Source organism: Leptosomus discolor, chromosome 2, assembly GCF_034619465.1.
Source record: "Leptosomus discolor isolate bLepDis1 chromosome 2, bLepDis1.hap2, whole genome shotgun sequence".
In the NCBI taxonomy this organism is placed as follows: domain Eukaryota; kingdom Metazoa; phylum Chordata; class Aves; order Leptosomiformes; family Leptosomidae; genus Leptosomus; species Leptosomus discolor.
Window position 1 is genome coordinate 67,470,428 of NC_141392.1, and position 13,458 is coordinate 67,483,885.

Below are 13,458 nucleotides of genomic sequence, written 5' to 3' on the forward strand. Positions count from 1 at the left end.
ATAATAGAGGACTACAAAGTTGTGAATAATATAGCAGGATGGTTGAGATCAATTTGTCACTGATTTGGTTCATTTAAAGGAAGCCAGGTACAAAATACACAAGTGGAAATGGCTCTTAATGCTGTCGGTAGTAAACCCACGGGTTTTCACAAATGATACTCTGTTCACTAAGAGCCCGCATGGTTTTAGGGGGAAAGTGGACCAATACATGGACAAGAGATGCATTAGGGATGGCTAAATACATAGAGGTAAGTTTGGTTTAGGGAGTTATGACGGCACCTTCACTTCCATCTGAATGCAGGCCCTTCGTAAACAAGGGCATGCCATGTTATTTGGAGAAGTAACTACTGTTTAAGTATCACCTTGGAACTGCGTAGAAAAATCAGGAATCAAATCTAATACCCTTGAGTAACATTTGAATTACCTGTGCATTTCCCATTCTCATTGCAGTGACGCTGATACAAACAAAACAGAATAGCCGTCCCTACAGCCCTGCTCTGTGCAGGCCTGATTCATCCCCTCAAAACAGTCTCTCCTCTCTATTAAAGGAATTGGGAAGCTCACTAGATGAGCATGCAATTGAATTGTAATAAGTGGAAGGACAATTATAGTTGCCCAGGCAACTAAGGTTTTTTGGCTAGAGTGATAATCTGAATTATTTTTCTAGGTTGGCCATTCTTTCTAGGACTGTAAACTGAACAGCAGTACAGACTAACTGCAGAATTCGCTCCCAAAGCACTGATGTCTTGTTAGGATAAACCTTTGCTGGTGAAAGGAATAGCTGCTGTTCTCAAGTAGTTTGTGTGTATGTGAGGAAAAGAGCTACCTCTGGTTTTGGTCTGACTTGTCAGCATTTTAAATTACTGTTTTCACCTATATATATACAATTCCCTTTTTGCATTTCCCATTATAACTGTGAACAGGTGTTATCAAATTAAAGCCTGATGAAGATTTTTTAAGAGCTGCACCTTTTGCTATATAATGTCTACAGTTATGAATGTTTCATAGTTGTATTTATACCAATGACGAATGTAAATAAATAATTTAGCACTGTATATGTGATATCTCAGGTCTGATATCTTTGTCTTTTTAGTCACTTTATTTTTCCTTTACTTACCTAATAAACATTACTCCCTATAACATTTTGTAGGCTTCCTGCATTTCTGTATTTCTTCATGTATTTTTTTTTATTGTGTTGTTTTTTCTTCTTCTCACACATCTCCATGTCTTCATCTTACTCTTTCCCTTTAACTTCTTTTCTTTTGATAACTTCCTGCTCTTGGAGGGTGGGGATTAATTAAATTAATCTGGAAAAGGTAGAAAAAAAGCCAAGTAAATTCATTCCCAGCTCTGTCCCAAAAAGGGTAACTTTCTCCCCTCTGCCCCCAGTGTAGGAAGGTATCAACATACAGGGGAAGGACACATTTACATGAGGCCAAGCTTCTCTGGGAGCTGGATCTAAGTTACTTCCAAATGAGTGAATAACAACTCAGGTCAGGGCTAGGTGTAATTTTAGTCCAGTGTCTAGCACTGATGCTCAAAGTTCTTAACTGAACTTTGAGAAACAAAATGATTGTTCATATATGTGATAGAAATGTGTTGTGATATAAAGCAATTGGTCAGTCAGAATGCTTTTAATTATAATATTTGTTTCTTGACGGAGTTATTTTTCTTCCACACTGTACAACCGCTGGGGGAAAAAAAAAAAAGAGGATGAATCCAAGTGTAGTTATTAAAGAACTGAAGATATTCATGTTGATATTCCTTACTGAGGACAAGTGCCAGATTTCTGAAGATGCCTGAAGAGCTGGTGGGCACTGCGAAATACTGCTATGTTCAGAGAGGTCATTGGACAAGAGAGTGAAAGTAGGACCCCAGACACTAAATTCCTTTCTGTCAAGCTATTGTTGGCCAAGGCAAGAGGATATGGCAGAGAATGTTGTGGTTTCAGCAGCTTAAATGCAGTGCGTGTAAATTAAACAGTGAAAGTGGAGAGAATTGCGGGTGGAACCTCAGCAAGAGCTTCTGGAGAAGTTGGAAGAGGGATTGTAGCCTGGTGCTGTCAAAGTATATGTGCCCCACAGGCTTCCTCTTTTTGCAGTCAGAGCACAAGTTGGGCAACACTGCCAACCACATCATGAACGTGTCCATATCCACCTTTCCTTGGAAGTTTTCCTTATTTTTTTTCCCTTTGAGGTTGTGGCATTAGTTCTGAGTATAAACAGGCCACCTGGGGTTCCTGCCTCCTTTGGTGGGAAGATAAATTGCACCGCGTGTCTGGGTGGCACGTGAAGGTGAGGAAGTGGAGTGAGTGGAGTGTAAGCACATAGAAGTGTTCCTGATGCAGCATTTAGAGCCAAGTTGCAGAAATGCCAGGTGTCTTGCTGAAGAGGGTCATTTTTGTGAATGAGAGGTCCAAAAGGAGCTCAGAAGGCAGTTGGGAGCGACTTGCTCCCAGGACTCCCTTGAGGCTGTAGAGTCCAGTGGTCGTTATTTCCTAGCAAGGGTCTGTGCAGATCCCCCAGCAAGAAGATCTGAGAAAGTTACTTGATAGGGATAGCATTCTCCCACTCACCTGCAGGGTATGTTGGATTGTTAATCCATTGCCTTTGCCGCTCTCCTACATTGTCCACAAAAATGAGAGATGTAACCTACTTTAAAAGATTATGTATAGAGCAGCTGACTTGCTCTAAGCCTGTCTTGCACAGAAGACCCCAACAAATACTTTGGACAATCATGACTGCAAGATTTTCTCATATCACTTGATTCAGTCTTTGCTGGTGTGCTTTCCTCTTTCCTGCCTTCCTTTTAGTTTAGATATTCATGCTTCATCCTTTTTTTTTTTCCCTTCTATTTTTCTTTTACTTTCCCCAAATTTTTTAATGATTGATTTTTTTTATTTTTTTTATTTTTTTTTTTTTCCTTACAAAGAAGTCTGAATCTTGACAAGAAATTTATTCTGGTCAGTTGGTGGTGTTTTGCTACATCTGTAGCAAAAGACAACTCTCTGCTCTGGAGCAGTCCAAGAGCAATTCTTTGTTGTTACTGCCCGTTTGGAGTGGGTCAAGAAGTTGGATGTGAAGACAATCTCTCCGTTTCCTTCATGCACAGCAATTTTCCCCATTTGCCTTGCAAGAATTAATGAAGTTATCTACTAAATAAATCTCATGCTACAGCTGTTCTTTTCATTGCCACTGGGGAGTGCTGCACTATTTCTGTGCTGCAGCATGTTTTCCTGTGCAATTACGCTATAGGTTACAGGAGACTGTGGACTGTATGGTGACCCCTGCCAAGAACACCAATTTTGTTAAAATTGGTTGGTCAGTTGTGTGCTGTGATGTTCAACCTGTCTGAAAGTAATGGTGTTTTTCAGAATTGAGTCATGTTTATACATTTAGTGGAGTGAAAGCAGTATGCTGTTAATTGAGGTAATAAACATGCTTTTCTGGTGTGCCATAAGCAGCAAATCCAAAGCAAGTCATGTATATGAATGGGTATGGAACTGCAATACATTAAGTAATAAATATTCCATTCAGTCGTCAAACTTCAACTAAATGAAAAAGGCAATGTGTCTTGTATCTACACGCTTGCCACTATGGGAATTCTGTAGAAATGAGTGTTGTAAACATTTTTTTCTTTCATTCTGACAGGTAATATTTGAAGCTGAAGTCTCAGATGGGAGAAATGGGTACATTGCCATTGATGACATCCAAGTTCTGAGTTACCCTTGTGGTGAGTAATGATGAAGAGCTGCATTTTTCTCTGTCTTTTCAGGACATATTTGATATTGCTGTAGACTGCTGAGATTTCATCACTTGTTCAGCGATGTTCTTTGTTCTTTCAATAGTATTTTTGTTGCAGCTTCCAGGGGTAAATGTAGTGTTGCAATACTGATTTACCTGGGTAAAATCTTTATCTGCCAGAAGTAAAGTGTACAGGAAAACAAAAGCAGAAATTCTTCAGTGTCTTTTTAGTGATACCATAGTCAGTGTGCATAATCAATATGGGGTTTAATATTAATGTGTATACTCACTGATTAAAGAAAACTGAATTGGCAGATGCATGTAGGAGGTTTATCAGGTTTCATGCCCATGGTGTGTGCTTTTTTTTTTTTTTAATGGAAACAACAGATTAAAAAAAAAAGACTTCTGGCTACTGAACTACTGAAAGATTGTTTTTTGTTGTTTCATTTTTGTGGGCAGACTTCAGGCATTTATATTTGCTTTTCCCTTCTTAATCCTGGGGAAGAATTACACACATACGAACACAAGTTGTGATAATGAGAATGTTCTATTCTATAAATAAAAATTGTGAGGAAGAAATTATTGCTGTGGACTTCTGTCACTTGTTATCGCTTTATTTTGATAATTTGGTTCTGTTCAACTCTTCTGATCTTCCCCTAGACATCCCCTTTCTAAAATGTAATTTCATTGTAATGTACCTCACGGCTGATAATTTAGTTGCTTTCTGAAATGATCAAGATATAACAACCCCCTCCCCCAAATTTGCAAAATGATGCAAAATAATAAAGTTGCAATGGCAACCTCACATTTTGTTTTCTTCTACCGCAAACCTCTTAGGACCATAGCTCTCAGGGACTACCAAGCTTACAGGGTATTTGAGTGAGTTACCTCTTTACTATTCAGCCAGCCCAGCTATCTGATGTGTGTACTTGGCAAAGCTCTGCTTGGATTCAGTATCTGGCTTTCGTGTTTTTTCTTCTGTGTTGTTTTTTTTTTGTTGTTTTTTAAGTGCCAAAACAAAAGGCACTCGGGTGCAGCCATGACAGCAGATTATCAGCACGATACAGTATTCAGATAAGCTCTTTTTTATTACTGATGCTTAAACCCTATTTGTTCCAATTTGCTTCTTTTTCCTGTGTGTTGTTCTTTTCTTTATGCTTACTAAAAAAATACAAAAAACAAACAAAAAAAAAAACAGTTCAGCTACTGTTTTCATTGGTAGGCCTTGAGAAAGGGATGGGCAAGAGCTGTGTAATGTGCCATTCCTCAAATGTGTCTGTCAGCTTTCTTATGTCTAATAAATCCTTCAGGTGGTTATGCCAGTGAGCTTTCCTAGGGACTTTGTCAGGGTGGGAAATAGATTTGTCATCTCCTGAGATACTCTATTCAATGGCACAAATTATTTAATTTAGTAAAACAGAGCTCCGAGTTACATTGCAAATAATCTGAATAGTATCACTCTCTTTGCCTGAGCAGTATCCTGCTAATTGGGTTGTTCACAGTGTGATGACTGTCATACAATCAAAAGTCTTTGGGATATTTTTTTTTAAGAGCTGCTAACATTTTGGCATTTGATCTCCTTCACTTGGCTTTGGTTTTTAAAAGACTTTAACTCATGTATAACATAAAGTTAGCAGAATCACCGGGGGAAAAGGGAAAGGACTGAAAGCACTCTTTCTTCTTGAACAGAGATAAATAATTTTCTCTCTTCTGGTTCTGTCGTTTAGCCAAAGATTTTTGCAGTGTGCATCTTCAGGGAGATGATAATGTTATTGACACCTTTTTTAGCAATAAGCATTATTTGTAATTTTTGTTTTTCCCCCTCTGCAGATAAATCTCCACATTTCTTGAGGCTGGGGGATGTAGAGGTCAATGCAGGGCAGAATGCTACATTTCAATGCATTGCTACGGGGAGAGATGCAGTGAATAACAAGTTATGGCTCCAGGTAAGGCCAACTCATGCAAGTCTAGCTGGCTAGAGGACAAGCTGCTTTCTAGAGGTGAAATACTTAAATTCCTAAGCCTTTTTTCTTCTGCATGTAAAATATTTAGTTTAAATACAATTTTATCTCTGTTAAATGGAGAAACTTGTAATCAATTTTGTAATGTTAAAAAGTTTGGATTAAAAGTTAGAACAACTGGTGTGGGCAGGGGAGAAGGATTTGTCTTTAAGGTACTGGGGACCCTCTCTCCTTGTAAATCAGATCCTCTATCAAAATTTGTTATTATTAAATGCAGATAATAGGCATTTGGGATCTAGTAAAACACAGATGTAGCACAGCTGTCATAAATTATTTTATCATATAAATTATAACCAATTCTTTGTCTAGCCAGGTGGCTGGAGGGATGTAGCTGTAATTGTGTCTACATACCAGTTTTACTCAGCAGCATATTTATTGGACAACATAAAATGACTGTTGCACGTCCTTTTTTTCTGTCCCTGTAATAGGAAGGACTTCAACTTTTATCTGTGTGTAATTGTGAGTAGTATGTATGTTAAAATGTAAGAGATGACTAAAACCAGAAAATAACCATTCTCACTAAAAAAACAAGAAGAAAAAAAAAAAAAAGAAGCTAACACCACCATTGCCCCAAAATAGCTGGTTAGCTTTGTGGTGTGGGGATGGGATTACTTTTAAGACCATCAGTGAAGTAGAAGGATGGCAAAGTTTCACAGTTGCCCCTTAAAAAAAATTTAAATTTTGGCACTTAATAAGGGCTTTAAAAAATCACTTTAGTTATGTGTGTACCTTTATGTGTATGCTTTAGTTTATGTATAAACCTTAAGCACCAACACTCCTTTAGAATGTTTTCTAAAGGTACCTTTTAAAACTTGATTTTTAAAAAATGTGTATTTCTATATATTTTCAGAACTGTAAGGTATATATACTTTTTGGGAAACATTGTACTTTGAAATGAACTATAATCAGAACTTTCCCTATTTTTTTGGCAAGCGTACTTTAAAATGAACCGGTTATTTCAGTCTTTTTGATTTTTCTTTTAAAAGTGGAGCTGACAGATCTTGAATAACAGTTGAATATTGGCATGTGATAAGCTTAAAATTTTAAAGAAATATTTTTTTAATAGATGGAATGAGATTAGAAAAATTCCGATATTCAAAATACGTTACTGGACAAATATGCTGCAACATTAAAAAAGGAACACAAATCTAGCAGTAACTGTATTGCGTTTAGTGAAAAGGTATCATAGCCGTAGGAGTGGTTTGTACTCCATGTCTTTGAGTAGTAACTTTCTTAAATTGACCAAATGTACAATGCACTCATTGAGGAACAGGAGTTTGATTTCAGACTTGGCAAATCGAGCACACAAAATGAAATGGAGCTGGGTTTTGCTGTATCAAAGGCAGGACTATAGCAATAGGAACATACCAGCAAACCCATGAAGCACCACCTTCAGTTGATTATGGGTCAGAAAAGGCCCGATGGACATGGCCAGCTGGAAGCCTTCCCTGTCCCTATCCCTTTCACTCCCCTGGGAAGTCCAGTTAGCAGCCAGAACAACTCAGAAAACATAGGTTTTGTTCCTCCGTATACTTCATGGGTGGTTTGGTTTTTTGTGTGTGTATCACAGATGTGGTAATTTCTCACAGTGTGAAAGATAAGGTACCTTTGAGGTTATAACTGCTTGCTTGTGCTTATGAAGTATTTTGCTTATGAAGTACTTTGATATTCTTAAAGGTACCTTGCTACTAAAATCATATACTTGAACTGCTATTCCCCTTCTTATTTTCCCTTAAACAGTGCCAAATTTTCACTGATTTAAAGATGACCCATTTTTTCCTTCTTCTCTCATCATTCCACCCCTCCACCCTGCTTGCCCGACATGATCATGAATCAGCAACTTTCCCTTTCTGAATTGTCTTCCTTAGATAACACAGCAAGTTACTGCTATCCTGTGCAGCTAATAGTGAATTTACTACTTTTCCTTAAAACCTGGGGTGGATGTATGGGCTCGTGAGGCTCCAGAGTGTGACTTGTAAAAGGTTGACATTAACCTTTGACCAAACTGGGGATTCATAAAGCCCAAATACCCAGAAAGGAAGAGCTAGCAGATTAAATCAAATGCCGAAGTAATTGTTTTTGAAAGCCCTGAGCTGAAACATTCTAGGAATGTATTTTTCTCATAACAAGAAAGGCCATTGGAAAATAGTAAAAAAAAAAAAAAAAGTGTAAAAATGAAAAATGAAGGGGCAGGAGGGAGAAGGCACTTTCCAAGTACACTGTGTTAAAGAAAATAGCTTTTGGTTATGTCCATATTGAAAGAGAAAAGGTATTTCCTTGGGAAAAAGAAAAAAAAAAAAAAAAAGGTAAGAAAAAGCAGCAAACAATTTGCTATTAAAACACATTCTTTGATAAGGAAAGGTCCGAGGTGCAATCTGGGGCATCAGGCTTTTTGTATCTGGAATGATCTAAGATCTCATTTGCTTGCATTGAAGTAAGAGAGATGTGCAGGCACAGATTTCGTTACAGACTTTACCAGTGTTCTCTGGCTCTCCCAGCCCTGTGTTTCAGACAAGGGCTAAAGTAAATTCCAAAGCAGGAGAAGAAAAAATAGCAGCCATGCTGCTCTGTGTTCAGAGTCGTGCAGTCCCACAGCCGCTTCAGCCAGACTCTGCGTGAACTGCTGCAGTCTTGGCTTCACCCTCTTCATCCCTCTCTGCACTGACACTGGAGCTTTTGCAGCTTGCCAGTAAGTCGGTTCAGGAAAGTGATCTGCCTGAAAAAGATTTTGGCCCAAATTGGATTTTTGTTGTTGTTGGGGGTGTGGAGGACTGTTTGTTTTGAGTTGTGTGTGGGTTTTTTTAATATAATTGTTTTGATTTTTATTTTTTTTTTAGCTTAATTCATATCTGAATTACCTACATAAATAGCACCAGCAGGTGGAAAAAGATGGGGATGTTTGGTTAGAAGCAGAGAAAGGGAAAGATTGAAACAACCTGAACGGAAGTAAAAGTGAATCTCGGTAGCATGTCTCATTGTAGTGTCCTATGTAAACTTTAATTTATTTTTTTTTTTTAGCTATTGGAAAAAAGCCCTGATCGTATGCTACATGAGCTATGTGCATGCACATTCCCATGCTTATGTTTTCTCAGTGAATATCTAATTAGGTGCACAGACCTTTGTGTGTCTGAAAATAAAAATGGATAAAAATAGGCACAGCGTTTCAGTACACTGTTTCCTGTGTGTTTACTGCTGTAATAACAGTCTTTTAATCAACTCTGTTTTCTATAAATGTACGTCTGTGAACATTTCAGACAAATAGGAATTAACATTGAATTGAACTTCTCCTGACTTTCTTGGCTGCAGATTCTGCTCTTGTTTGTTTTCAGATTGTATCTGGTCTCTTGTCCCTTTTTTTCGTACCCCCTCCCTATGTTTTGCAGCCCTACTCAAGGTCTGGGACAGTCAGAGCTCTGGCCTTGAAAGATAAGCAGTAAAGATAACAGAAGTCTTTAAATTTGCAGCTGCATTAATATGAAACAAATATTTGCACGGATAAAGAGATTTAACTGGTTGAACAAGATCTGAAACACACCTTTTGTGACTGTGAATAGTAGGTGTGGGAGCAGGACAGAAATGCAGCTCTCAGTTTTTTGTTCTTTACCTTTTCAACCTAATCTACTCTCTAATGTATTATGGTTCTGAGCTGAAGGATTGTCTTTATGACCTGCAATTATTGGCAAGTGTTGAGTAAATTACAAAGTCCTTAGTTTTTCTTTAAAGTGAGCGTTGATGTTTCTGAAATGCATTCAGTCTTGGTGTGTATTACTTTTTTTTGCCTGCCATCCCCTTTGAATATAATGCTGTGGGTTTGTTTTCTCAGTATTTTCCCCCTCTTCTTAAAAGTTCCACTGTAATACATCACACATCAACAGTTGTAGTTTGGTGCCACTGTACACACTGAAGCAGTTAGGTTGTGTGATAGGAGTCCCCAGAGTGCTAACCTAGCTTTTCCACCTGTTATGCTTTAGTATGCTGTCTTATAAGTTTCAGGAGTTAGCAGAAGTTCTTGCTGAAAAATCTTTCCTGTAGGAGCTGAGCATAACTGTATGTGTAATCTCAAAAGATTGAATATAGCGTGTATAGATGTCGTAACTGGTCTCTTGTTGCCCACTCCTGCTGATTTTCTTTTTTCTAAAGCCTATGAGTTGTCTGTCTTTGAAAAGAAACCAAGAATAAGGATTCTTTTCGTTTACTAACATTTGATGCACCTTGCTGCTTTGTGCACATTGATTTGCTGAATTAGTATAAACAGCACCCCCTTTTTGTTCTGGGTTTCGTTTCTTTTTTTTTCCCTGTGAAATGCCGTGCATTCCCATGGAGTTACATCAATAAATAACCTTGCAAACAAGTCACTTCTGCACGTTAATCCTCGGGATGGATGTGTGTTGAGTATTAAACATTTAGAAAGAACAGTGTACACAGGGCATACTAAACATGAAAATGCAGGACGGGGGATTGGTGTCTGTTTGCCCATTTGATTTGGAGATTTCTGTATGGAGAAAGCTTCCATGGTTTTAAGCTTCGTTTCTTTACTAAGACAGTGGAGAAATACAATTGACTGAGTAGAATAAATAAAATTTGGGTACACAAAGACTCCAGAAAACAGTGTACTTATTGTCCAGCATTTGTTCTGTGGATCTAATTGGGGTATCAGAGCAATAGGGTTTTTTGCATAATCGGGCTGTGTTTAACGGCTTCTTGAGCTGCGAACAATTGTGGCTCCCAGAAGCCCAATACGATTTTCAGTGTCTTATCGATGTCCGGTTTAACTGGACACTTGCACGGTGCGGAGAATAGAGCTTTTTGCTAGAACATCTGTTAAACCATATGTCTTGGCACCTGGTTCAGATGGCGATAACTGCGGCACTAATGAGTCCATCCATCATTGCTGAGCTTTGCATTAACATAGCATTGGATTAGGGAAAGCGGCTTGTTCTGGCTTTGCAGTCGGATGTGTTTTGCCACGGTCTGCAGTGATACCATTTGCTTTGGCGAATCTGAAATTCAAAGGGGGTACCGCATGCATTTAAAAGTTTAATACGCCTGGTAATCCTGTGCAGATTGCCATCAGAGCGGTGGCGAGCGGGCCAATCTGTCAGCAATAGCTGTGGGTGCTGGCTAACCGCCGCTCCACTTGGGCTGCCAAGGCTGGCAAGGCAGCCCCGCGCTCGCCCGTGGAGAGGCTCGTCAGCGTTAATGCGGTCTGATGCAGCCCCTCTCTCTGCCAGAGGAAAATGTCGTTCCTTGTGGAATAACAGATAATTAAAGCAATTGCCTGAGAGTAATAATTGAAAAAGTGAAATTAAAAAGCATTATGGAATATAAAATGCAAATTGCTGTAAAAACAATGGAGTCGGGCTGACCTCCCAGCGGTACCAACTGTTACCAGAGGATGAACGAGCGTCTGCACAGTTGTCTGTTCGGGCTCAAACAACTGGACGTATCCCACTCCCTTTCTTGAAGAAACTGCCGTAACTCTTAACGCCCTGTTTACCAGCATCTTGGGTTTTGGTGCTGGTTCCCACCGAATGTGATTTGATATTAGCATTCATTTTTCTTCCTAGATAACTGTGTATACATGCTCTTTAATGAGTCTTTGGACTGGGCACATGCAGATGGTATCCTGTGATGATGCATTTGGGCAGATCATTGTGCAGGACCAGTCTAAATTCCTGAAATAATACACTGGAAAGTGTATATGAGAATTTGTGCCTCTGGCAGGCAGTTGAGGGACATAACATTGACTGTTTTGTTTTGCTTTTTGGCAGGACAGTATTCCCTCTTGAAGGAAGGTGACTGTGCCATGTAATTCCTTTTTTCCCACTGTACCCAAAAGGTGAAGGCATGGATCAGTATTCAGCAGGAGGGTTTGAGTATGGGCTGTGGGCCTTTGGGGTAAACCATTTAGCTGTAGTGAAGCATTGGGAGGCTCATTTTAGTCTCAGGAAAAAAAAAAAAAAGTATCTATAATGGGAGAATCACGTACAATTTCACTTCGTTTTACGTATTTTGCATGAGTTTTTCTACTTTGATTTTTTTCATAGTTTTCCGATGTATCTTTGCCATTTGAGATCCCATTGCATTTTGATACAGTTAATTAACTGGTTAAGATAACGGTTCTTTAGCTTGATGATAAAACACTTGCTGTTACAGTGCACCGGCCTATTCACCATTTTCCATTACATTTGAAGAATGTTTTTTGTTGGTTTGCACAAATTTTATGACCCCAGAAAGTTAAGGCAAGCTGAGTACATTCTGAATGTTAGAGAAGCTTTGTTATTTTCCTTTGTCTTCTGTGGGGCCTAGAGGAAGTTCAGAGAAGGTGCTTTGTTAGCACCTGCAGGGTTTCAGCTGTGGAACTGTGATGGAAATTTTTGATCCCCTTTTTGGTTTTAGTCAACTGTCAAGTTGGATGCTTTTTGGTGTTGAACTGAAATAAGTAAGTCAGGCCTGCTTGCCCTAAAGAGGAGTCAAAGCCGTGATGTTGCGTGGAGGCTGTGGGAGGAGAGAGGACCAATCGCTCTGAGTTTGCTCTTCTCCCTGGGTGGCAGGAATGGTGGGTGAATTTCTGAGGAGCCTCAGGGGAGACAGCAGGCTTTCTGGCTCATCAGCGTCATCTGCCCAAAACAAGTACTAATTTGTACAGCAAATTGAGCTGTCTATACCAAACCTTCTTTCCTCAGCTAGTAAAATGCAGTTTAAATTTACATCATCTTACATTTGTTTTGAGCACTAACAATGGCCAAGCAGCGTGTAAACTCTTTCTCTGTTGCACTTGAGTCTTGCTCGGAAACTTCATTTCCTTCATCCGTCTCATCATTGGCTGCTTTCACTTATAGAGAAGATATTTTTAAAAGTGAGCAACAGAATAGGGAAGAACAGAGGACAGAGCTCCTCTTTTGCAATGACTGGTCTATTTGTAACTGCACTTTCACCTCATCATATTTATGTTCTGTGATAGACATTTTGGTTTTCCAAACATTTTTTTTCAAAGGTGTCTGAAAAGCTGCCTTGAAGTGATATATCAAGCTCCTTGTAAATGACTTGGCTTGTAGTTTATTCTGTATCACGCACTGCTGACTGTGACACAGTTATAGAGAATATTCACCAATGAAAAATACAGTATTCATAATTTTGTGTTTGAGAATCTCCTTCTAACTTGTTTATTTCACAAAGGTTTTTTTTTCCCCTATTTTTTGACTCTATTCACCTTTGATGCTATCTGTGTCATTTAACCCTGCATGAACCATTCTCCCTCTCTCCCTCCTCAATTTATCGGCGTCTTAGATAAATATGGCAGTTCTCCCTAGATGCCCGGTCATCTTAGGTTTCAGCAACATGAAATACTGTAATCCTCCTGGTTTTAATTTAATTCTGCCCCAGTTAACTAAGTCCTCCAGCCTGCGTAGCTACCGGTCATTTAGTTTACACAGCAGCCTTTGGGGTTGTCATCCTTGTAGGTCTTCCCAAGGGACACTGCTGTTGCCGTGGGGGCTGGAGCATCAGGCGCTGGGGGACCTGTGCGGCTGCCGTTGCCTGTGCCCGCGGTGGTGCTAGGGGGCGGCTCTCTCACCACCCCTAATACCGGGTGCCGTCTTCTTCTCCTGCCCTTTTGTAGTTTACAGCTAGAGCAGCTGTGGTGGAAGTTTTTCCACCCGGCAGTATTTCCTAAACTAGACAGTGGCTTAAAC

General features: G+C 39.4%; 1 protein-coding gene across 1 annotated transcript in view; it reads left to right on the top strand.

Annotated features, from left to right (window-relative positions):
* Window positions 1-13,458, top strand: part of PTPRK (protein tyrosine phosphatase receptor type K) — a 416,718-nt gene that overhangs the window by 187,544 nt on the left and 215,716 nt on the right. The window contains exons 4-5 of the mRNA XM_086461237.1: window positions 3,651-3,732; window positions 5,574-5,689. Coding sequence (XP_086317363.1) covers window positions 3,651-3,732; window positions 5,574-5,689 — 198 coding nt within the window. The remainder of the gene's footprint in view (window positions 1-3,650; window positions 3,733-5,573; window positions 5,690-13,458) is intronic.